Source organism: Chlorocebus sabaeus, chromosome 11, assembly GCF_047675955.1.
Source record: "Chlorocebus sabaeus isolate Y175 chromosome 11, mChlSab1.0.hap1, whole genome shotgun sequence".
NCBI classification, from domain to species: domain Eukaryota; kingdom Metazoa; phylum Chordata; class Mammalia; order Primates; family Cercopithecidae; genus Chlorocebus; species Chlorocebus sabaeus.
In genome coordinates this window covers 65,508,312-65,534,777 of record NC_132914.1, presented here as the reverse complement: position 1 = coordinate 65,534,777, position 26,466 = coordinate 65,508,312, and the positions used below count along the sequence as shown (strand labels likewise).

At 37.9% G+C, this 26,466-nt stretch overlaps 1 protein-coding gene across 4 annotated transcripts in view; it reads left to right on the top strand.

The window, feature by feature from the left end:
• Positions 1–23,076, top strand: part of MDM1 (Mdm1 nuclear protein) — a 38,570-nt gene extending 15,494 nt beyond the window's left edge. For 2 of the 4 annotated variants that reach the window (XM_008003957.3, XM_008003953.3), the window contains 8 exons: positions 890–919; positions 1,250–1,425; positions 2,246–2,572; positions 3,455–3,567; positions 3,662–3,771; positions 14,485–14,737; positions 20,450–20,509; positions 22,274–23,076. In XM_008003957.3, the coding sequence (XP_008002148.3) occupies positions 890–919; positions 1,250–1,425; positions 2,246–2,572; positions 3,455–3,567; positions 3,662–3,771; positions 14,485–14,737; positions 20,450–20,509; positions 22,274–22,386 (1,182 nt within the window). In that variant the 3' untranslated portion in view covers positions 22,387–23,076. The remainder of the gene's footprint in view (positions 1–889; positions 920–1,249; positions 1,426–2,245; positions 2,573–3,454; positions 3,568–3,661; positions 3,772–14,484; positions 14,738–20,449; positions 20,510–22,273) is intronic. The other 2 variants (XM_008003955.3, XM_037996832.2) reach the window with 2 other exon arrangements.
• Positions 23,077–26,466: the final 3,390 nt, after the last annotated feature.

The following is a 26,466-nucleotide window of genomic DNA, read 5'->3' as shown; positions in this document are numbered from 1 at the left end:
TTTCATCTCTGCATTCAAAATCGTACCTTGTTAAGGAGCTGAGAATATGTTTCTACAATTACTTTTACATTGCTGTTTCATTGTTTGCTTTTTTTGCCCTGAAAGAAAAGCAGTTCTAGAATAAAGATTTTCTGTCTTGATGATAAAAAAAATTAGTGTTTTTCGAGAATAAATAAAGCTATTGAACAGAATTTTAAGGGTAAAACTTCAACTTAATTTTTTTACATTGTGGAATTGTACTTGGGGAAGCCAGGAGGTGGCAGTATGATGTATAAAGTGAAAGGTTTCAAATGGGTATAAAGGCTCCTTTTCATCAGAAAATGTTACTTGCATATTAAAGAATTCGTATCACTTTATTATTCATCAGAACTTTTTTTATACTGTCACTTTGTTGAACATATTTCTATTATGATTTTATGGGCCATTATTTTAAATTATATATTTAGTACTTTTTTTTTTTTTAAGTAGAGATTTTGCTGATTCCAAGGGAACATTGAGGAGTTTAGAGAGGGAAGCCTCATAACCTCATAACTCTCCCAGTAAGGGCTTCTGTAGCAGTAGTAGCTGTATGCAAAGCCATGAAATAAAGCTGGGTTAGGGATTTCTGGCATGTAAGCACCCTTCCAGAGGTGGGGAAATAGGAATAATAATTAGATTGCCTAATTTATCTGTCATCAGCAGCATCCTAGCCATGCAAGAATGTGGCTCGTTTTCAAGATAATAATAAGTTATCTTGGTTACTGAACTAATTACTTAATATACTAAGAAATATTGATTGACAAGTTTGGTAGATATTTAGAAGGGAGAATAATGTGTTTCATTGGTTCCCATTAATATTCAGTTATGGCATTAACCTATCATTAAGTGTGTTTCTGTATTCCTTCTCTAGGGTTCTCTAAATGCCATGTGGTATGCCGAGGTTGGTTGCTTTTGAGTTTTTAAAAACTATAATGCATAGATTACTTGTGTAATTTCTGTTGGAATAAAAAGTAGATGTCATTATTTTCCTTAGCTGCTATAAATTTCTCCCTGCCTGCTGGTCTGAAATAAAACAGCTGCATCGTGCTTTAGCTTGATTGTTTTCATTTTTGCTTAAATGCACAAAGTCTGATGACTGTATGTGGCTAATTTTGCCTGCCTTTGTCCTTGGTCCCTGGCTGTATTTGTTCAATGTCTTTGATATGCTACTTGGTGCTATTTGTAAAGAAGCATTTACAATAGTATATGATGTCTGAACTCTCCTGTATAGGTTAAAGAACTCCGAGAAAAGGCTGAGTTTTATAGGAAGCGAGTTCAGGGGACACATTTTTCTCGGGACCACCTGAATCAGATTCTGTCTGATAGCAACTGCTGTTGGGATGTCTCCTCAACTACAAGCTCAGAAGGAACCGTTAGTAACAACATCAGAGCATTAGATCTTGCTGGGTGAGATATTCTTTGTGGATGGCAAAAAAAGTTTGTTGACACTTATATAGATCATAGAATGTCATAGGAAAATGACCTGACTACTCAAAATTTGTCTCCAGTCAAATGGAAATGTGGCAGCCATTTATTTCATTTTTATTCTCTGTGAAAAATAAAGCAAGATAGATTGCTTTATTTGTGTATAAATACCACATAATGTAAATCTGGAAGGCTAGATTTTTATAATATTTTTTGTTGACAATTAATAGCAGAGTAGGGATGATTATATGGTATATGTAAAAAGACCTTTAGAAGGTGAAAAGAAAGTCAACAACAATAAAAACGTGGAGACTGTAAGCTATTAATGCATACCTATTATCATTCATTGATGGATTTTGTGGCTGATTCAGAACTTGACTACTGATTTTATGGAAGAGCGCTTTGCTGTTTTGGGTTTAAATGAACATGATTTAACTATTTGTAAGCGAAAGTAATTGAAGAACTTAGACCATGAGATCCTAGTTTATGTGTGTAAATGCCAGTTTAGGGCTGGGTATGACTTGTGTCAGCAGATTAGATGTACACAAGCATATGTGAAGGTAGGAGTAAAAGAAGATAAATGCATTTTGGAATATTTTAATATAAACTCCACATTATAACTTTGATTTATTTTACTATAAAACAAATTAGATTTCCTTCTTCAATACCTGAGCAAGGCAATATCTATGGAAAACGTGTAGTTGTGAACAGAAGAAGGAAACGATGGACTCATTAAAATTGGTGTAGATTAGGAAAGTGCAGACTATTCATGTTTAAAATAAAACTGATTTTGTTAACACAGAGATACTACAAGCCATAAGACTTTGCAGAAATGTCCTTCTACAGAACCAGAAGAAAAAAGAAAGATCGTGGAAGAACAGCCCCAGAAAAATACCACGGAGAAATTGGGCGTGTCAGCTCCCACTCTACCTGTTAGAAGGCGGCTGGCTTGGGATACAGAGAACACTAGTGAAGACATACAGAAACAGCCCAGGGAGAAAGAGGAGGAGGAGGAGGAGGATGACAATGAGGAGAAAGGGGACAGGAAAACAGGCAAGCAGGCATTTATGGGAGAGCAAGAGAAGTTGGATGTACATGAGAAATCTAAGGCAGACAAGATGAAAGAAGGGTGAGAGTTTTAAATTACTCAGTATGGAGAAGCGTTATTTACATAGTCGATATGTACTTTGTTTTGTCACTAAATATAGTGGTTTACACTTTTGATTTTATGACTAATAAAGTGCAGATTTTATTTCAGTGTCACAAAGGCACTGCTATGGGGTGAATAATTTGATTCAGGTATTTAAGTCACTACTGATTGGTAATTGAATACTTGAATTCTGGGCTACTTTGGGAAGAAGTAGTTAGGATTATTTTCATTTATGTCCTATAATTTGTGGTGTGCCAGATTTGCAAACGTGTCTGGAAGAATGACTTTAAAGAAAAAAGCTGGTACTCTTTAATATCAGATGATTCTACCAAAAAAGATGTTTTATGATATTTTTTAAAAAGTGATTTCTGAAAATAGCTAATTCCTGTTGTTTTATGTGTAAAATGCTTTGGGGAGTTGCTCTTCTCCACCTATGATAATAGTGCCTTTTGTCTATAATCTAAATCCCTTATTCATTCATGGATGTTATGGAACTTGAGCCTTGATGTAAGGAAGGATTCTCTGCTGTGCTGGTGCTGACGTGCAGTGATTTTCCCCCTTATCCAGTATTCAGTCACTTTTTTCTTTGTGGGTTATTTTTATTCTATTGATATAGTCCATATAGCTTATAGTATTTTTTCAGTGTTCAGTTTTATTTTTGATCTTGTGCTTAGTTCTATTCATTATTGAAAATTTTAGTCTCTTTTAACTGCATGTGGATTTGGTGGTTATTTTTTCAGAAACAAAATGGCATTCTCTTACAAGTTTTATACTTTATTGCACAATGATGACAAAGTATTTTTTTTATCATATTTTCTGAAGGAAATGCTGTATAGATTCATAGATTGTTTCAATTTATAGGTCGGATTCTTCTTCTGTATCCTCAGAAAAAGGAGGCCGGCTTCCTACTCCTAAGCTGAGAGAACTTGGTGGAATCCAGAGGACTCATCATGATCTCACTACTCCAGCTGTTGGTAATCAGCAAACACCGTGCAGTTCTTATTTAACCTGCTTTTTCTACATGATAATTTAGTGTAATTGAAACTATCATCTTCTTTATTTTTCCAGGTGGTGCTGTTTTAGTGTCTCCATCTAAGATGAAGCCTCCAGCCCCAGAACAGAGGAAAAGAATGACCTCTCAGGATTGTTTAGAAACTTCAAAGAATGATTTTACTAAGGTAAATATATTTTGGGGAAAAAAATCATCTCATCTGTGACTAATTATTGTAGACATGTAATAAATGAATGATAGGTTAAGAATTTAGAGAATTGTGGCTATCATACGAGGGGATGATACTGTTAACCTGCTTTTAGTAAGGCAAAAGTCTTGACTTTTTTTCTGTTAGAAGCATTGCGTTTCTGTTGATACATTTTCAACTTTGTCAGTAGTGACTCAACAGGAAGAGAAAGAAAACAATACTTTTATTGAGCATCTCCTGTGTGGCAGTTGTATTCCAGCTATGTTCCAGGCATTGTTTTAGTGCTGGGGATATAGCAGAGAACAAACAGACAAAAATCATGGTCGTCATTGAACTTACGTTCTAGTGGAGGAGAGAGACAAACAAAATAACCAGGTAAAATACACAGTATTTTAGATATTGATTAGTACTAAGGAGAAAAATAAAGCCACTGAAGTGAACAGGAAGTGGCCAGGGAAGTCCTCAGTGCGAGAGTGGCATTTAAGCAGGATCTGATAAAGGTAAGGGATTGACCTGTATGCGGATCTGGGAAGGTCTAGGTGGCAAGAACAGCAAGTGCAGATCCCTCAGGTGAAGGGGGTATCTGCCTCTCTGAGGAACAGCTAGGAGATCACTGTAGCTGGAAGAGAGAGAATGAGAGGGATAGCAGTGTTGATAATGGGTTCAGAGACATAATGGGGTGCTAAATTGTGTAGGGCTTTGTAAATCATAGCAAAGATACTGAATTTTTTTGTTTGCAGTGCGAAACTTATTGGAAAGGCATAATTTTACTTAGTTTTTTCCCAAGGTCTTTCTGGCAGCTGTGTTGAGAATAGATAGTAGTAGAGCAAGAGCTAGTGCATAAAAACAGTTGGGAGTCACTTACTCTATCCAGGCAAGAGGTGATGGTTGTTTGGACCTTGGTGGTGGCAGTCAAGGTCATATGATAAAGTTCAATTCTGGATATACATGGAAGGTACAGCCAACAAGATTTGCTGATGGGTAAGATCTGGGGTGGGAGAAAGAGAAAAATCAAGGGTGACTCAAGATTTTTGGCCTTAGCAATAAGGATGGAGTTACCATTTAACTGAGTTGGGGATGATCAAGAATTCCATTCTGGACACACTAAATTTGAGAAGCTTATTAGACGTACAAGTAGACCTGTTGAATAGGGAACTGACTATATAGGTTTGGAGTGTAGAGGAGAAGTTGGGCTATCGGTACAGATTTGAGGCTCTTTACAGCTTAGGTGAGTCAGGTATTTAAAGTATTGAGACTGGAGGAAATCATCAAGGGAGTGGGTGTAGACGGAGAAGAATAGTTGCAGACAGGTCTAAGCCCCAGTTTTTTGATATTGGGAAGTTGAGGACTAGTCAGCAAAGGAGACTGAAGGAGAGCAGCCAGTGAGGTGGTGACAAACAGGAGACTGGTATCCTGGAGGTGTCAAGGGGAGGGAGAGTCAATGCTACAGATAGGTCAGTAAGATAGGACAGTTGCTTATTGGATTTAGCAACACGGAGGTCATTGGTGACCTTGATAAAGGGCAGTTTTGGTGGAAAGGAGGAACAAAAGCCTAAGTGCAAGTGAATTCAAGAGGAAAAAGAGGAGAAGAATTGGAGAAAGCTGCCACAGATAATTCTTTGAAGTGTTTCTTTTCCAAGAGGGGAAGCAGAGTAATGCAGGTGTAGTTGGGAGAAGTGAGATCAAGATGGAAGACATAACAGCATGTTTGTATGTGGACAAGAATAATTTTGGAGAGAGAAAAGTTGATGATGCAGGAGTGAGGGGAAAGTTGTTGGAAAGATGCTCTTGAGTAGGAGAAAGGGCTTAGGATCTGGCGGAGATATGGAAGGGTTGGCTTTAGACACTGACTGTTTATTTTTACAAGAGGGAAAGCTGAACTCATGGGCACTGCTGATGAATGTAGGAAGATGCGATGGCAGCTTTTGTAAAACCTCTTCTTATTGCTTCTTGGTGACGTGTGAAGAAAAATCCTTGCTGAGAATAAGGCTGGGGAAGATGTTGGAGATTTGAGGAAAGTGAAGGCATGGAGTAGTCTTCTCAGAGAGTGGGAGAGTGAGTGGGCCAGGGGAATATGGGATATTTTAGGCCAGTGTTAAGGGGCCGTTTTAGGTTGGTGGTCACAAAGTTGGCGGAAGACCAGTCAGGAAGGGTTGTGTGCCTTTCTCCAGCAATGTTTGGCTGCAGAGGTGCAGCATACTTTTATCAGATAGAGAGTTGGATTTACCTAGGGTTTTGAACTTGATAGAGTCAGAGTGTTGCATTTACCTAGGGTTTTCAGCTTGTCATGAGATTAAGACAAAGTGAGAAAAAGGGGAATGGAGTTAAGGTATATATGAAGAAGGGATTATAATGAGTTGGTGAGGGAAGGACACTGGGACTTGAGAACAGTGCAGAGGTGATAGGATCGGTGGATGGATGGTCTAGGTAAAATAAAAGACTTGTTGGAATTGGGGCACCCTTGGGGATTAGTCTTAAAGTTAGGAAATGGTGGTCAGAAATTTAGATTATGGAGAGGTTGCATTTACCAGTAATGACAAGGCTTAACATATAATCATAGGTGTAAGTGGTTGGAGTAGAATAGAGAACATTCAGAGAAAAGGTTGAAAATCTATAGGGAATGTTGCTGATGGCTGTTTGTGAATTTGAGTACAAAGTAGGAGTTTTCAGGGTTTGGGAACAGGTGGGAGATGGGATCAGAGTACCCTCTACCTCTTAATCCCCAGTGCTTAGAACAGAGCCCAGCTCATAACATGTAACAGATGGAATGAATGTTATTGGAGTGACAGAATATGTAAACTATTTTCTGTTGCTTATGTATACATTGGTTTATTAAAGGAAATGTGACATTAGGAATACAGTCAGAGGACTCATGAGAATCAGATCTTAGTGGACTGTTATACTCCTCCTGAGAAATCCAGGCTGCCATCTGGAAGGTGTGAGCTTTTAGGCAGCTGTATACACACAGCTGATTCAGCCAAAATGAGTGACTAATCCATATTTGCAATTGGATTTATATGTATTATTTTCACTTACTGTGGAATTAATTTATTGAGTAATCTAAGTAGAATAATATCATTCCTCAGAATGTTAATGCCAATCTCTCTCGCACTGTGCGTACTGTACACTTTTAACATTTTAATTACCAACTCCTCTAAAATAAGCAAGTTTCTGGCCTGGCATGGTAGCTCATGCTTGTAATCCCAGCACTTTGGGAGGCCGAGGTGGGCGGATCACATGAAGCCAGGAGTTCAAGACCAGCCTGGCCAACATGGGGAAACCTTGTCCTTACTAAAAATACAAAAATTAGCTGGGTGTGGTGGCAGACTCCTGTAATCCCAGCCACTTGGGAGACTGAGGCACAAGAATCACTTCAACCCAGGAGGCGGAGGTTGAAGTGAGCTGAGATCACACCACTGCACTCCAGCCTGGGAGACAGAGTGAGACTGTCTCCAAACCAATAAATACATACATATGTACATACGTACACAAGTTTATTATTGACAACTTGATTGGATATCCTTCCATGTGAATTTTCCGTGACCAGCACTACCAGGGACTATACCTGGAGCTGGCTAGATTTGGTTATTTCCCAGTGTCTACCCCTTAGTTACTGGTAGGCAGAGGAGTCACTAAACTTTGATATATACCATCAGTTTTTCCCCTTATATTCTCTTATAGAAGCATTGATAAGAAATTACATTATTATGTATAAAATTAAACCTGTAGGTCATTCAATTTCCAATAAATTATCAGTATGTACCAAAACTTTAGGGTAGAATTCTCATATTGGTTTGATCATCAGGAATCATTTTCAAATCTTAAAATTATATTAAAAACCCAAGTGTGGATTTGCTCACTTCATTCATTTAGCAGATTTACCCATATGCTGTGGCAATGATAATGGATAGAAACAGATGTGGTACATAATCTTAGGAAGCCTACAGTCTGGTAAGGGAGATACATGTTAATCACACACAAAAAAAGTGAAATTAAAACTAATAAGAGTTTCAGAATAAAAGTATTTAGCGCTATTCTGGAAGGAATTGGCCTAATCATGGAGATGAGAAACCTTCTTGGAAGTCAATGATGCTCCTTTGAAAAAGTCATAACTGAGCTAAGATAAAGGAGAAGAGGAAGCATTAACCAGGAAAAGAGGATAGGGAGCATAGCATATGCCAAGATCTTGTGGAGAGAAAGAAGGCAGAGTTTGAGGAAACAAAGACCAATACAGTGTGTGGCAGGGAGTCTAGTGCAACATGAGGCTGGAAAACATAGCACCATAGGGATTTCTGTCATTATATCAAGAGCAATGGGAAGCCATTGAAATATTTTAAGTATGGGAATTGTGATGGATGTATGTTTTCAAAATCTGTCTGGCTGCCATAGGAGGCAAGAGTAGACTGAATGCCCTTAAAAGGCCATTGTAGTAGTCCTCGTAGGAGCTGTTGGTAGCTTGGATGAAGGAGGGAAGAAATAGAAGTGGATGAAACTGCACAATTGTGTAAGGGGAACAATGTTAAGGCTTGATGCTGGGTTGGATAATGGGGGATGAGAGACAGGGATGCCTGCTAAGTTTCTGGCTTGCCCAACAAGATTGATGGAGGTACCATGCACTGAGCAAGAGAACTGTGGACAAGGAACCTCTTTGGAGGGGAGTTTTATTTTCATTCATTCAATTCAATATTTAATAGGCTCTTCACAAGTGCCAGGCACTGTTCTAGGATCTGGGGATTCATTAATAAGTCAAAATCCCTGCCTTCATGAAGCTTACATTTTCATTGGGAGGAATAGACAATTTTTAAAGAAAATAATTTAACATAGTAGTAAGCACTGTGAATTAAATAAAACTACAGATCTCTAAGGGATGGGTAAGACAGCTTTAGTTTGGGCCATCAGGACAGGCACCTCTAAGGAGATGACATTTTAACTGAGACCTGACTGATGAGGAAGGTGCCCATGCAGATACCTGGGGCAGAGAATGTTTTCCAGTTAGAACAGAGGCTGGGTGCAGTGGCTCACGCCTGTAATCCCAGCACTTTGGGAGGCCAAGGCAGGCGGATCACTTGAGGTCAGGAGTTCGACATCAGCCTGGCCAACATAGTGAAACCCTGTCTCTACTAAAATTACAAAAATTAGCTGGACATGGTGGCGCGTGCCTGTAGTCCCAGCTACTTGGGAAGCTGAGGCATGAGAATTACCTGAACCTGGGAGGCTGAGGTTGTAGTGAGCCGAGATCGCGCCACTACAGTCCAGCCTGGGCGACAGAGTGAGACTCTGTCTCAAAAAAAAGAAAGAAAGAAAGAACAGGAAGTGCAAGTGTTCTTCCCTAGGGCAAGAACCCAGAGAGGTTAAGAATGTGGCTGGAGCCTGGAGAGGGAAGGGGAGAGGGCAAGAAATGAGATTAGAAAGGGAGGCCAAGTAAGGATCTTAGTAGTTCTTCTTATTTTTTTAAGTTTAATTTTATATTCACTTTTTTTCTTTTTTTTCTTTTTGGAAACAGGGTCTCGCTCTGTTGACCAGGCTGGAGTATAGTGGCGTGATCTTGGCTCATTGCAACCTCTGCTTTCCAGGCTCAAGCAGTTCTCATGCCTCAGCCTGCCAAGTAGCTGAGACTGCAGGCACCTGCCGCCACATCTGACTAATTTTTGTGTTTTTAGTAGAGATGTGGTTTTGCCATGTTGGCCAGGCTGGTCTTGAACTCCTGGCCTCAAGTGATCCACCTGCCTTGGCCTCCCAGAATGCTGGGATTACAGGTTACAGCCACCACATCTGGCCCATTTTTTGCTTTTGGAGACAAGGTCTTGCTGTGTTGCCCAGGCCAGAGTGCAGTGGTGCGATCATTGCTCATTGTAGCCTCAACTTCCTGGGCTTAGGCAATCCTCGCACCTCAGCCTCCTGAGTAGCTGGGACCACAGATATGTGCCACTATGCCTGGCTAATTTTTGAAAAAAAGTTTTTGTAGACTTGGGGTCTCACTGTGTTGTCACACTGTTCTCAAACTCCTGGGCTCAAGCAGTTCTCCCTTCTTGGCCTCCCAAAGTGGTAGGATTACAGGCTTGAGCCACTGTGCCCACCCTGAATTTTATTTTAGATTCAGAGGGTTCATGTGCAGGTTTGTTACATTGATATATTGTATAATGCTGGGGTTTGGGCTGTATTGAACCCATCACCCAAATAGTGAACCTTGTACCCAATAGGTAGGTTTTCAGCCCTTGTACCCTTCCCTCTCTTCCCGCTTTTGTAGTTCCTAGTGTCTGTTTCCATCTTTATGTTGTGTGTACCTATTGTTTAGCTCCCACTTACAAATTAGAATGCTTAGTATTTGACTTTATGTTTCTGTGTTAATTCACTTAGAATAATGACCTCCAGCTGCATCCATGTTGTTGCAGTGGACATGATTTCATTCTTTTTTATGGTTGCACAGTATTCTATGGTGTGTATATGTACCACATTTTCTTTACCCAATCCACTGTTGATGGGCACCTAGGCTGATTCCATGAGTTTGCTAATGTGAATAGTGCTGGAATAAACCTATAAGTGCAGATCTTTTTCACAGAATGATTTCCTTTGGGTAGATACCCAGTAGTGAGATTGCTGGGTTGAATGGTAGTTCTAGTTTTAGTTGTTTGAGAAATTTTCATATTGCTTTCCACAGGGGTTGCATTTCCTTTTCTCTGCAGCCTTGCCAACATCTGTTGTTTTTTGACTTTTTGATAATAACCATTCTGACTGGTGTGAGGTGATATCTCATGGTTTTGATTTACAACTCTCTGGTGATTAGTGATGTTGAGCATTTTTTCATGTTTGTTGGCTGCTTTGTCTTAAGAAGTGTCTGTTCATGTCCTTTGCCCACTTTTTAATGGAGTTGTTTTTTTCTTGTTAAATTCCTTGTAGATTCTGGATATTAGTCCTTTGTCAGATATATAGTTTGCACTTATTTTCTCCCATTCTGTAAGATGTCTGTTTACTCTGTTGATAGTTTCTTTTGCTGTGCAAATGCTCTGTAGTTTAATTAAGTCCCAATTGCCAATTTGTTTTTGTTACATTTGTTTTTGAGTACTTAGTCATAAATTCCTTGCCTTAGCCAATGTCCAGAAGAGATTTTTCTAGGGTTTCTTCTAGGATTTTTGTACTTTGAGGTCTTACATTTAAGTCTTTAATCCATCCTGAGTTAATTTTTATATATGGTGAGAGGTAGGGGTCCAATTTCATTCTTCTACATACGGCCAGCCAGTTTTCCCAGCACTATTTATTGAATAGGGCGTCCTTTTTCCATTGTTCATTTTTTTGGTCATCTTTGTTAAAGATCAGATAGCTGTAGGTGTATAGCTTTATTTCTGAGTTCTCTTTTCTGTTCCATTAGTCTATGTGTCTGTTTGTTTACTAGTACCGTGATGTTTTGGTTACTGTAACCTTATAGTATAGTTTGAAGTCAAGTAATGTAATGCCTCCAGCTTTGTTTTGTTTTGTTTTGTTTTTTCCTTAGGATTGCTTTGGGCCCTTTTTTTTGCTTCCATATGAATTTTAGAACTGCTTTCTCTAATTCTGTGAAAAATGACATTGGTAATTTGATAGGAATTGCATTGAATCTGTAAGTTACTTTGGGACAGTGTGGCAATTTTAACAATATCGATTCTTCCAATCCATGAGCATGGAATGGTTATCCATTTGTTTATGTCATCTATAATTTCATTCGGCAATGTTTTGTAGTTCATGTGGAGATGAACTCAAGGAGATAACCTCCTTGGTTAGCTGTGCTCCTAGGTACTTTATTTTTGGGGGGCCATTGTAGCAGGCCTGTATCCTTGATTTTGTTCTCAGCTTGAATTATTGGTGTGTAGAAATGCTACTGATTTTTGCACGTTAATATTTGTATCCTGAAACTTTACTGAAGTCATTTATCAGGTCTTTTGGAGGGATTGTTAGGGTTTCTTTAGGTTTAGAATCATACCGTGAGTGAACAGAGATAATTTGACTTCCTCTTTTTCTATTTAGATGCCTTTTGTTTCTTTTTATTGCCCGATTGCTCTGGGTAGGACTTTCAGTACTATGTTGAGTAGAGGTGGTGAGAGTGGGCATCCTTGTCTTGTTCTTAGGGGGGATGCTTCCAGCTTTTGCCTATTTAGTATGATACTGGCTGTGGGTTTTTCATAGATGGCTTTATTATTTTGAGAGGTATGTTCCTTCATTGCCTAGTTTGTTGAGGATTTTTATCATGAAGGGATATTGGACTTTGTCAGATGCTTTTTCCACATGTATTGAGATGATCATATGGTTTTTGTTTTTAATTCTGTTTATGTGCTAAAACTATTCCCCAAAATCAAGGAGAAAGGATTTCTCCTTAACACATTCTATGAAACCAGTATCATCTTGGTAACAAAATCTGGCAAGGCCACAACAACAACAACAAAAAGAAAACTGTAGACCAATATTCCTGATGAACGTAGACATAAAAATCCTCAACAAAATCCAATCAAACTGAATCCAGCAGCACATCAAAAAGATAATTCATCACTATCAAGTGGGGTTTATTCTCTTGGATGTTACTCTGATGTCACTGGGAAACCTCTGGAATATCAGAAGCAACAAAGCAAATAGGATATGCTTCACAGGGTAAATCCAATCACTGTGGCTCCTCAGTGGAGAACTGCCGTACACAGGGCTGAGTACAGCCGTGAGACCTATTGGCCTTTTGAGGCTTTAGGCTCAAAAACAGATCACAGAATCAGTTATGTTAAACCTGGGAACCCCATGTCTTTTATTTTACAGGTTTCTTTCAGGTATTTTCAGCAATCGTAAAACCAATTTGACAAAGATCACAAATTTTGTTCATATATATAGAAAAAGGAAAAAAAAAAAAAGAACAATTTGTCTTTGGAATTATTTGTATTGTCCTAAGTGATTCTTGTTTGAAAAAGAAAGCAAGTGGAAGATTTGTGGTTTTATCCTAGATATTGATTTGAAATATGTTTATTAGTTGAGACCAGCAGCCCTAGGCCACTTTGAAGCCATAAGCTCTACAATCACAGACAACGATATCTAAGTTTAGAAAGCAATGTTTTGAATGTTACATTGATAGAATCAAAGATAATAAGTGAAGGCAACAATTACAAGAAATAATCAGGAAAGTTTGGAACTGTATTTGATTTTACTGGTTTGCCTTCTTTTGCTTTTAATTTAATTTAATTTAATTTTTTTAAAAAAATAAATAGAGATGGGGTCTTGCTATGTTAACCAGGCTTGTCTTAAACTCCTGGCCTAAAGTGATCCTCCCATCTCAGCCTCCCAAAGTGCTAGGATTACAGGCATGAGCCACTGCATCTGGACTATTTTTATTTTTATTTTTTGAGATAGTCTCTCTCTGTTTAATACAGTGATGCGATCATGGCTCACTGCAATCTCTGCCTCACCAGCTCAAGCAATTCTTGTGCCTCAGCCACCCAAGTATCTGGGATTACAGGTGTGCGCCACCATACCTGGCTAATTTTTGTATTCTTAGTAGAGATGAGTTTCACCCTGTTGGCCAGGCTGATCTTGAACTCGTGGCCTGAAATGATCCTCTTACCTTGGCCTCCCAAATTGCTAGGATTACAGGTGTGAGCCATTGTGTCCAGCTAGCTGCCTTTTTTTAAAAAGTAAAATTGTTAGTGACTTTTAGAAGAGTGATACATAGTCATTGTGGAAAACAGCAAATAGTGACCAAACTAAAAAAGTAGGTAAGTATCTCAATGTACTGTTCAGGGACATCCACTGTTAAATTTTTGAGGTATTTAGGTATATATGTGTTAGAATATTTGGTTATTTATTTATCATACTGTAGAAAGGTTTTATAATCTATTTTTAGTGCTGTTGTGAACATATTTTCACATCATGAAATATTCATAATCTTATTTTTATGGAGGTGTGCAATCTATAGTTACACCATAGTTTTTAAAAACCGGATGCTTATTGTTAAAATCTAATTTTTATTCAGATTTCTATTGTTATTTCTTAATCTGTTTGAAGAAATACTGTAAAGAAATCCATCCATAGCTACATTTTTCTTTATATTATTTTGTGTTTGTGACTACTCCCCAAGTATTATTGTGTAGTCAAAGAACACAAAATTGTAAGGCTTCTGCTATGTTTTGCCAGCCCCCCCAGAAAGATTGTACTCCCAATAGCAGTCTATGAGATTGCCAATTTCTCTACATCCTTGTCAGCTCTGGTATCATTGTTCTTTTAAAAATTAATTTTTGAAATTTGGTACGTGAAAAATTAATATCTCAATGCTTTCATTTCATAGTTGATATTTAGTAAGGCAGAATATGTTTGCTGTTTGTGATTTGTGTGTACAGTATATGAATTGCTTATTCATACCCTTTTTCTACTTTTAATTGGGTTTATATTTTTCTTGCTGCTTTTAAAGAAATACTTATGTAGCAATGATAATTCATTGTCAATCATAAAAGTTGTATATTTTTCCAAGTTCTGCGTTTTTCTTTTAATTTATAAAACGTCTACGTATTTTGTTTATATAGCCAAGTCTGTTCGTCTGTATCATATTTTCCCCATATAGAGGTTGCATAAATTCTCTCATATTTTTCCTTCTGCTTTTTGGTTATTTTTTTTGCATTTAAATGTTTGGCTCATTTATTTACATATCTACACATAGGCATCTTTTTTTTTTTTTTCTTTTTTGTCGTTTAGAAAGAAAGTCGCGCTGTATCCCTACTGACTTCTCCAGCTGCTGGTATAAAAACAGTTGATCCTCTGCCTTTGCGGGAAGATTCTGAAGACAATATCCCCAGATTTACTGAGGCAACTCTTCCAGTTTCAAAAATCCCAGAATACCCAACAAATCCCCCTGGACAGTCGCCTTCTCCACCGCATGTTCCATCCTACTGGCATCCCTCTCGTCGAATTCAGGGCTCTCTTAGAGATCCAGAGTTTCAGCACAATGGTAATTATTTTGGTTTTAATTTTTTGTCTTTTAAAATAAAATGTTATACTGATAGGTACAAAGGCTAAGAATGCACTTTATATTAATAAATCAGTTATTTAGTATTTTTGGTTAATGTATTAATAAGATTTCTTTAAATAGGAAAAATCCCTCTTTGGGACCAATTGTGCTGCACCTAAGTTCACTTTTTGCTGTTGTATATGTGTGAGATATCTCTCAAGTTCTTATTCATACACAGAGGGAATCCACTAGATAGATGCCAGTAGCACCTCTTCTCTGGATGTGACAACCAAAAATGTCTCCAGACATTGCCAAATGTTGCCTGGGTGTAGAATTCACGGTCAGAAATGACTTTCCTTCAGTTTTAGTAGGCATTGCTCAGCTCTTTTCTAGCTGTCATCGTTAATGTTAAGAAGTCAGATGCTGCTTTTATTCCAGATCTTCTATATTTGGTGTTTTCTTTCTGGCAGCTTTTGAGATCTTCTCTTCATATCTAATGTTCTGAAATTTTGTGATGTGCCTCTGAGAGAGTATTTTTTTAAAATCATTTTTCTGGTACTCCATAGACCTTTCAATCTGGAAAATTCTTACTTCTGGAACATTTTCTTGAATTATTCAGTCAAAAATTTCCTTTCCTGGCCAGGCACAGTGGCTAACGTTTGTAATCCCAGCACTTTGGGAAGCCAAGGCAGGCGGATCACTTGAGGCCAGGAATTTGAGACCAACCTGGGTGACATGATGAAACCCTGTCTCTACTACAAAAAAATTAGCTGGGTGTGATGGTGCATGCCTGTAATTCCAGCTCCTTGGGAGGCTGAGGCATGAGAATTGCTTAAGTCTGGGAGGCAAAAAAAAAAAAAATTCTCTCCTTTCTCTGTTTCCTCTTTCTAGGGCTCCTATTCAGATATTGGACATGATTTTATTTTTTATCTTACCTCTCCTATTTTCCATCTCTGTCTTTAAATTTGAAAGGTTACTAATTTTTATCTTCTATCTTTTCTGCTTTAAAAAATTTTTATTTCAATTGCTTTTGGGGTACAGGTAGTTTTGGTTACATGGATGTATTCTGTAGTGGTGAATTCTGGATTTTAATGCAACTGTTACCCAAGCAGTGTACACTGTACCCAATATGTAGACTTTTATCCCTCCCCTCACCCCAAGTCCCCACAGTCTGTTATATCACTTTCTATGTCTTTGTGTCCTTATAGCTTAGCTCCCACTTATAAGTGAGAACATGCAGTATTTAGTTTTTCATTCCTGAGTTACTTCATTTAGAATAATGACCTCCACCTCCATCTTAATTGCTGCAAAAGACATTATTCCATTCCTTTTAATGGTGGATTAGTATTTCATGGTGTTTGTTCCTGTTTCTCTAGTTCCTTGACGTGTGATACTAGGTTGTCACTTTGTGCTCTTTCAGACTTTTTAAGGTAGGCATTTAATGCTATAAACTTTCCACTTAGCATTGCTTTTGCTGTATCCCAGAGGTTTTGATAACTTGTGTCACTGTTATTCATTTCAAAGAATTTTTGAATTTCCATCTTGATTTCATTGTTAACCCCCAAATTATTCAAGAGCAGATTATTTAATTTCCATGTATTTGTATAGTTTTGAGGGTTCCTTTTGGAGTTGATTTCTAGTTTCATTCCACTATGGTCTGAGAAGATAGTTGGTATGATTTTCTTAAATTTATTGAGACTAGTTTTGTGGCCTGTCATGTGGTCTATTCTGGAAAATGTTCCATGTGAAATGATGAGAAGAATGTATATTCTACAATTGTTGGGTAGAATGTTTTGTAAATATCTGTTAAGTCCATTTGTTCTACAGTATTGTTTAAGTCCATTGTTTCTTTGTTGACTTTCTGTCTTAATGATCTGTCTAGTGCTGTCAGTGGAGTATTGAAGTCCCTCTCTATTATTGTGTTGCTGTCTACTTCATTTCTTAGGTCTAGTAGTAATTGTTTTATGAACGTGGGAACTTCAGTGTTAGGTGCATATAAATTTAGGACTGACTGTAATATCTTCTTATAGGATTGACCTTTTTATCGTTATATGATGACCTTTGTCTTTTTTTAGATAGTTGTTGCTTTAAAGTCTGTTTTGCCTGATATAAGACTCCTGCTTGCTTTTGGTTTCCATTTGCATGGAGTATCTTTTCCTACCCCTTTACCTTGAGTTTATATGAATCTTTGTGCGTTAGATATTTGGTTTGTGGTTTTTAATCCACTCTGCCATTCCATATCTTTTAAGTGGAGCATTTAGGCTATTTACGTTCATGTTAATACTGAGATGTGAGGTTCTGTTCTATTCACTATGTTAGTTGTTACTTAGATACTTTGTTTTTTCCGTTGTATTGTTTTATAGGCCCTGTGAGTTTTAAGCTTTCAGGAGGTTCTGTTTTGTTGCATGTCAAGCTTTTGTTTCAAAATTTAGAACTCCTGCTTAGCATTTCTTGTAGTGCTGGTCTGGTAGTGACAAATTCCTCCGCATTTGTTTGTCTGAAAAATACTTTATTTCTCCTTCATTTATGAAACTTAGTTTTGCCAAACTAACAAAATTCTTGACTGATAGGTATTCTGTTTAAGGAGGCTAAAGATAGGACCCCAATGCCTTCTGCCTTGTAAGGTTTCTGCTGAGAAGTCTGTTGTTAGTCTGATAGTTTTTCTTTTGTAAGTTGCCTGATGCTTTTTGCCTCACAACTGTTAGAATTCTTTCCTTCATGTTGACTTTAGATGACCTGATAAATATGTGCCTTGGTGGTGATCTTTTTGCAGTGAAGTTCCTAAGAGTTCATTGAGCTTCTTATATTTGGATATTTAAATCTCTAGCAAGGCCAGGGAAGTTGTCCTCAATTATTCTCTCAAATGAATTTTCCAAATTTTAGCCTTTTCTTCTCCCTCAGTATCACCATTTATTCTTAAGTTTGGTTGTTTACATAATCCCATATTTCTTGGAGACTTTGTTCATTTCATTTGATTCTTTTTTCTTTATTTTTGTTTGATTGGGTTAATTTGAAAGCCCTGTCTTTGAACTCTGAAATTATTTTTTCTGCTTTTTTTCCCCCTTGGACCTGGCATGTAGCTATCTTCTACTTGTTCTAGTCTATTTTTGAAACTTTCCACTGCATTTTGTATTTCTCTAAGTGTGTTTTTTATTTTCAGATGTTCTGATTGGGTTTTCTTTATGATATCTCTCTGGAAAATTTTTCATTCATATCCTGACTTTTTAAAAATTTATTTATGTTGGTTTTCACCTTTCTCTGGTAGCTCCTTGGGTAGCTTAATAATCAACCTTCTGAATTTGTTATCTGGTATTTCAAAGATTTCATCTTGGTTTGAATCAATTACTGGAGGGCGAGTGTGATCTTTTGAGGGTACTACAGAACCCTGTTTTGTCATATTACTAGAATTACTTTCTGGTTCCTTTTTTGGGTGCACTATTCTAATTGTCCTCAAATTTATTTTTTATTTGACTATGTGTGTTTTTTAAAAAATTTTTTCCCCTCTTAAGAATGTGACTTTAATGGTTATAATTTGTTATAGTTTAATTTGGTTCTTGGTGCTTTTACGGGTAAAGAGTCTTTGTAAGTTCTTTGGTTATAGAGAGTCTTTGTATGATGGCTTCCTCAGATGCTGGTTGTAGTAGCTGTGTACTCAGTGTGTGGGCGAGTTCACTGTCTCCTGTGGGGCTGGAATGGCAGAGATCTCTTGAAGCTTATCTCATTCCCCTGTGGTTTGTACTTCTTTCTTTATTTAATTTTTCTCCAGTATTTTCTTTACTGAGTTGATAGTTCAGGCTTCAGGCCATTAGGGGAGGTGTCCCTGGGTAGGAACTTATTGTAGCTGAGGCAGGTGGGTGAATGCAATACCCACTGGTGGGCACCGGTTCCAGCCTTGACGAAGGTGGCTGGTGGAGCACTCAGATGCAAGGAGGTCTTATCAGGGTGAAGGGTGAGAGCCACCTCAGCTTCCCTGCCAGGCCAGCAGGAAAGCGACCCACCTCGTAGCCTCACTCATGTCCCAGTGTCCCAGCAATTCAGATCAGACAGGCACCTCTTTTTGTCTGTAGGAATGTTGATGTTCCAAGTGGATAGGAATTGTGACTCTTCCTCTCATGCAAGCCTGCATCTGGGGAGTGCTTCTCCTGTAGGCGAGCAGTCACCCTAAAGTGTTCCAGGAAGGCTGTCTATAGGCACACCCAATACCGAGTCCTGTGGGAGAAGCCCCAGCTGTGTCTGCGGTGGTGGACAAGGGGAAAGAAGACTCCTTCTCCAAGACCCTTCATGAGCACTAAGGCTGTCTGACTGTTGGGGTGATGGGGTAGACTCCCTACTGAGCCTAGCAGTGTAGTTGTGTCTCTGCTGAAAGAAACTTCCCACCAGTGGAAAGATCTGGAACTCCTGAGATTCCTTGGTTGTAGATAGGCTTAGGGTGCTGGCTTTCTTGCGTGTTGGTTATAATAGTAGTGAACCTGTCATGGAGACAGATTCAGGACCACTGGTTAGCTAGGGTGTTGCAGGCAGTCTTGATAGCTGAGGTCAGGCCCTGGTTTTCTCCATTCTGGGCACAGCATTATTCTACCTAGAGATGGTATAATGGCCTGTGTCAGTTGGCCTCTAAACAGGAGGTGCTGCTTGCGAAAGAGCACCAGCTGCAGTAGTAGCAGTGGTATTTGAGCTTGCCCTATGTTGCCCAGGGGAGGTATTCTGGTTTCTCACACCTGGGCAGGGTTATAAAACTCCCCAAAGTTTATGTCCTTTGTGTTAAGCTGTGGAGGGGTACAGCCAGGCAGGGGATGGGTTAACTGGGTCTGCTCTTTGACTCTCCACGTGCCATCTGTTAGTTTTTTAAAAAGATTTTTACTTTTTTTAATTTCTAAGAATTTTTAAACATTGCATATTCCTTTTATACAGCATCCCATTCTTATTTCATGAATGGAATATTTTATCTCTTTGAAGAGGTAAATGATATATATAATGCCTGTTTTGACTATAGTACCCCTGCCCACAGTTGAACCTGGTATCCTTTAGTCAAAGTAGCTCTGGTAAACTTTTAGAGACGAATCTTCTGTGTCTCTTTTGGGAAAGAGGGAACTACCCAGCTGTGCAAGTTTAAAGGAGGACCTAGCATATTAACTATTTTTGTAAAAGGATTTTTAGTCAGTTTCCTAGTTCAGTCTTCCCTTCACTCCAACTTTCAGTGGTACTCAATACTCCCAAACCCAGAGCCATCGGGGAACAAGTTGGTTGTTTCTTGGTTTCACTCTTCTGCTGGCTTAAAATTCCACTTACTTGGGTATAGTTATACATACACTCACTGCCCTTCCATTTGCTTTCCGTGTTCCAAAAAGTTTCTTGGTGTCTTATTTGCTCCCATTCTCTTTGTCCTATGAGTTTGTTGTTCTTGTAAATGTGTGTATTTAGTTTACCATCTCTAATCAGAAGCCTACTACATTTCTTTAAAGTTAGAATAGATCAATATTATCATTGGAAAGAATATTAGGAAGTTATCCATAGTTTGTTTACATGCTTGCTAAGTGCAGAATGAATTATGAATGGCCCTTTTATGGTAATTTCTTCAACCTTTACTCACATGTAGGTTTGAAAATTAATAAAATTTCTGACAGCCTACTTTTGCTAACAGTGTAGAATATAATTGAGATAAGCTGTTCAGTGGCTTTTGAAGGATAATTTCTTCTGCCTTTTTTTTTTAAGTGGGAAAAGCAAGGATGAACAATTCGCAGTTACCTCAGCATGAAGCCTTTAATGATGAAGGTATTTCAATAGTCACATAACATAAAAGTTTGAGTTCTAGTCTATGATACAGCTTATGAAGTACTTCCACAGATTTTTCCTTAGATCCTTGAAACCCTGTGCGGGGGAGGGGGTGAAATTACCCCCATTTACAAATGAATAAGCTGAGAGTAAACTGGTAAAATATTGTTCTAGGGAAAACATTGTGCCCAGCGTCACAGCTGAGGTCAGTGTTCTTTCTCTTTTTCCACCTTGTCTAGCTGGGGGCTCAGGAATTTGGGGTAGCGTTACATCCATCTTTTAAAAAAATGCCTTGGGAGGCCGAGGCGGGTAGATCACGAGGTCAGGAGATCAAGACCATCCTGGCTAACATGGTGAAACCCTGTCTCTACTAAAAAATACAAAAAAATTAGCCGGGCGTGGTGGCGGGCGCCTGTAGTCCCAGCTACTTGGGAGGCTGAGGCAGGAAAATGGTGTGAACCCAGGAGGCGGAACTTGCAGTGAGCTGAGATCGCGCCGCTGCACTCCAGCCTGGGCGACAGAGCGAGACTCCATCTCAAAAAAAAAAAGCTTATATATTTTTGTCAATTTTCAATGGTCAAACAAATACATGATTAGAGAAAATTGACATTTTTCTTCTTTGTAGTTTTGTTTTGTTTTTTTTTTTTGAGACAGAGTCTCGCTCTGTCGCCAGGCTGGAGTGCGTGGCGCGATCTCGGCTCACTCTGCCTCCCAGGTTCAAGCAATTCTCCTGCCTCAGCCCTCCCAAGTAGCTGGGATTACAGGCACCTGTCACCACACGTGGCTAATTTTTGTATTTTTACTAGAGATGGGTTTTCACCATGTTGGCCAGGATGGTCTCAAACTCCTGACCTCGTGATCGCCTGCCTTGGCCTCCCAAAGTGCTGGGATTACAGACATGAGCCACCACGCTTGGCCTTTTGTAGTTTTTATTCTGACATTTATTTGCTTATAATAGTGGCAGGAGGAACTTGAATTCAATATGAATAATTGAATCACTATTTTAATTCATCCTAAGTAGTATGGAATTATTGAACTTATAAATTTTGAATTGGAAGTAAATTTAAATTTCATACTCTGTGTCATATATTAAAGACTTTGCGTTTAGCAGGTTTAGGACTTTTTGTTATAATTCATTGAGCTAGAAATCAAGTTGTATGTTTTGAAATGCAAATGTCTGGCAACTTTGAATCCAGTCCTGTTTTCTTTCTAATGGAAGAATAGTGTCTATATATAACCTTATAAAACACTTGCTTACTCAGAATGAGGAATTTCAGTACTAATGAAGGGTAGCATATTAAAGTCAAACATTATTTCTACATTTAGTGAGATTATTTTAGAAATGTGATGTAAATACCATGTTAAGGTATGGCATTTTGTTTTTAAAAAGTTTAGAAAAGCTTTTTGCTCTGAATAGCTGTGCTTTTTAAAGTAGGATAAAACGGTATTATGATGAATTATTTTCAAGTAATACTGAAATCATAGGCCATGTGCTTTGTTAATGACAGGATTTCAGGAAGGAAAAAAATTTAACGTTAAATTTTAACATTAAAAGGTTTGATTTCTATTCATGATAAACCTGTAAAACTACTGTCAGGTATCATGAGAATATTAATATCTTACATTTCAGTAGATTGCTTTTTTTTCTGACTGACTTGACATTGATACAGTTTGATGCTTTTAATTTTCTGTTATATAAAACATAATATTTATTTAATAGATATTTTTGACACTGAATATAATCTTGGGATTTTTTCATTGCAGATGAGGACAGATTGTCTGAGATTTCTGCTCGCTCTGCAGCTTCTAGTCTCCGGGCTTTTCAGACTCTGGCACGAGCTAAGAAAAGGAAGGAGGATTTCTGGGGTAAAACATAAACCTAGTTGAGTTGCCTTTATCTAAGGAAACATTGGTATAATTTTTCTTTATTGCTTACTGTGTTAAAACTTTTGAGTATTTGAAATTTTTCCTAACATTTTCTAGTTTGAAATATTTAATTTCCAATAGAACGGTTTACTTGGAAATTTTTAACATAGGCTTATACAAATTTAACTTTTAACGAATTCTTTTTACATCTATCCCAGAGTACAAAGACATAGATTATTGAATTCTTTACATGTTGTAACTTTTGTAATAGATGTCATGGATAGATTTTCACCTATCCAGAGAATATTCTAAAAAGATAAACAAAGTGAAGTAAAAGTTAAGATCCCAGTGTGAAGTATGTATTTCCCTAAGATTTGATATATATATCTTTATAATTGATGATGTTGTAAAATGAATTTGTTGTTCCTTTAACCTTTGCTGTAGTGTTTCTTTTTATTTTAGTTCCTTCTATATGTGTTTGCAGTGTTAAGATAATTGTACTTTGAAAACACCAGCTGTATATATTTTTCTTATGTAACAAAGTTGGCTGAAATATATGTATATTTTTGATCTTTGAGTATATTCTATTTGTGTAAGGACTTTGGCTTACATTTGAATAATGTCTAGATTTTGAAAAATTACCTGTATAATGGAGAATTAAAACTCGGTAGACATTTTGAAATAAAAATTGATCAAGTGTGTTTGGCTTCTCCAGAAAGTTATTACATGGAACAAATAATTATCTTTTAGAAGAATTCTACTCATAACAGGTTAATGAAAAGATATACTTGTTTTGCAGCTGTCAGAATGGAATGGAGCCAAGTCTATGATATTTTCACACAAATGTAGGACAAAGAATTTCCAAGGCAGACTCATTTACAGAAATTTAACACAAAACTTTTTTACTGTATTTCTTCACTCACAGGACATGTCCTGTTGTCTTACTGTTTATCCTGCAAATCATGATAAATTTAAGTTTCTAAAAATACGGATTTTACAACTATGTTACGTAAAATTTTTACATAATACATAGAAAGTACTGAAGCTAAAATATACAGAATATTCATGCTTATTGATTAGAAAACAAGTGAACAATCTGTTCTAAAGTGATAATTTGGTCAAAAGTGCATTTGCAAATCATTGGTTCACAATAAGTTTGTTAAAGATCCTACATTATCATGAGGTTTTAAAGAACTGTAGGCGTACGAATATTTGCCTATCTTCCACTGACCTTTAAACTAGTTTGTTCATTAAAGGCTACTAAGGCATTAAATATGAAAATAAAAGTTTGAAATTAGAGTATAACTGGACTTTAGAACACAAATTGGCTTCTATACATATGTGCACTGAGGCATGTTAATTGTAAAATAGGTTTGGAACTTATCTCTCTAGATGATAGATATATCATTGTCCTCTTCCTCAAAGGTTGATTAATTGGTTAGGACAGAGTTTTCAATGGCTGACCACTGATGTATGGTAAAGAAGTTCGAAATTAGAGCTAGCTTGCAGGGGATTTTGCATAACTCAGTCTATTTTATCTAAGCTATAGACGTAAAATCTGGGTATACCCATTAGAGTGATCAAACCACATGAACTTGATCTATCAGGTGTTAGATGGATTAGGATATAGTTCTCATGGGGACAAGGTCATGACCCCAGTCTCCATGCAACAATTTAGCTCTGCAGTTATTGATTGCTTCTGTTAAAAACCCTATTCAGTGGCCCAGGGGAGAGAACAGTGTTGAGGGCCCAGTAGAGTTTTATTGCTCACACTAAGGGCAACTCAGAAGACATGCATTTGAGTTGGTGAGTAGTCTTTGTTACATGATAACTGCCTCTTGAGATTTGCTAGTATTCAGGAGCTGGGATTGCGAATTCAAATTTTTATTAGTTTTATTAAGGCATACTTTATAATAAACTGCAATTGTTAAAAAAAATTAGAGCTTAATGAGTTTGAATAGATGTACACATCTGTGAAACTAACACCACAATCATGATACATTATCACCCCAAAAGTTTCTTCATGTTCTTTTGCAGTCAGTCTGTCCTTCCACCCCTGGTCCCCAAGGCAACCAATAATCTGCTTTCCGTTGGTATAAATTAGTTTACAGGAATTTTATATAAATGGAGCCATCCTTTATGCCTGACTTTTATTCAGCATAATATTTTTGAGAGTCATCCATGTTTTGGTGTGCATGTTGCCTCTTAACTTATTCACTTGCTGGTGGACTTTGGGGTTGTTTTCAGTTTGGGATTGTAATGAATAAAACTGCTATCAGTATTGGTGTGCAAATCTTTGTGTAGATATGTGCTTTTATTTCTCTGCAGAATATCCAGGTAATTCAATTTTTATTCACCTTGAATATAACTGCTGGTTTGAGTATACAGTATATACCCAAATAAATATAAACTGGTAGCTTGATCTTTTTGTCTAAATTAATATCTCACAAGCCACACTGGGGAGCCAACTGCAGAACTGCAATGGGAAGTTTTTCTAAAGTGCATATACCTACCTGCTCTTTTCCCTGCCCCTCCCGGTCTTCACCCCAGGTATTGAGATTCTCAGTGTATCCATGTTTGAGAGCCCTTGTAAAAATGCACCAAAACACATACATGGGAGGTTTCGCACGTTAACTTCTGGTCTCATCTCTGGATCCCCATGGAATTCTGAACTTCAAGTTAACCCTTGAAGGATGGTTTTGACGATTAAGGATAAATAACATGATAAATATGCTTGGTGCATAGGAGGAAATGTTGCCGAGAGATTTAGTATAAATATCCTCATTTTACAGATGGGAAAACAGACTTAGCTGAAATAACTGGCCCAAGATCTCAAGGCTGGTGAATTAAATCTAGGTCTCCTTACTCGAAATCCACCCACACTAACTCCTTTGAAGTGTGTATGCTAAAATTGCACGTCCCTCTGTGATTCAGTTCTCTCTCTGGTTGATTCATTTGCGAGTTAATTTTCCACTTTGCCTTCTTGGAAGATAAAGGTCTACCTTTTCTAGTCGGGAAAGAGAGTATGTGAGCATTGAATTTTTGTACAAATGGATTCAACCAGAATGAAAGCAAATTAATATTCAAAACAAGCTTGTTCTTATGTAGAGCAGCGGTGAGGTTGGCTACTTAGGGAGCTCAAGGATGGATTATATATTTTTGTTATAATTGTGCATGCACATATCAGACATCCAGAAAATATCCTGACTTCTAGAAGTTTACCAAAGGAACAAATAATGTAAAGTGGTAGATGATCCCAGAATGGTTTTGGAATATGTTTTTGGTACTTTTACATCTGATGGTGGTAGTCATGTTAGGGTGCTCAGAGCCCAGTCTGTCAAACCACCATCACTCAGTTTCCCAAGGTGATTCTGCTGACAGAGACTACTCCAGGCCAAACAACAGTCTGTGTCATTGGACTAGCTAGGGTTGTGCACCAATGGGTCTGGTCACATGGGGTCTCTGAGAAGCCAACTTGCCCCATGAGCTTAACTCATGGACTAAAAGCAGGCTACTGATCTCTTCAGCTCCGTGCTGATGAACTTTCTTGCTAATGTTGACTCTGCAATCTAACCATATGTGTCTTTCTACTATGGCAAGTGGAGGCACAGAAAGACCCAGCCCTTTGCTGTCAGGCTTAGAGCCAAGCTTCTTTAAATCCTATGTCATGTTTCATTCCCACCCTACAGCTCTCATACAGGAGGCAGCTCCCCATCCTGCGACTCCTGCCACGTGGCAGGTAAGAGCAAAGGAACAGTCATCTTAAAGATGGCATCCATTTCTCTTCTACGAAGTGCTCTACCCGCTAGTCTCCATCCGTGGTTTCATTCTGCCCTATATCCATATAAAGCATATCTGGAAATTGAGAAATGAGGATTTGGGGGACACTAAGCCACCTTTGGAAATCAGAGCATGAGGCCAACAGGTAGGGTAATGTTTGGGGAGTTTATACCAATTCAAACCACGTAATGGACAATTTAGATAATGCTGGGAAATTGTTCAGTTTCTCCCCTTTACAGTCTACATGCCAGTATTATGCTGGAGCTGACTCATGGCCAATCATTAAATTTTCAAGAATGTTGTGAGCAAGT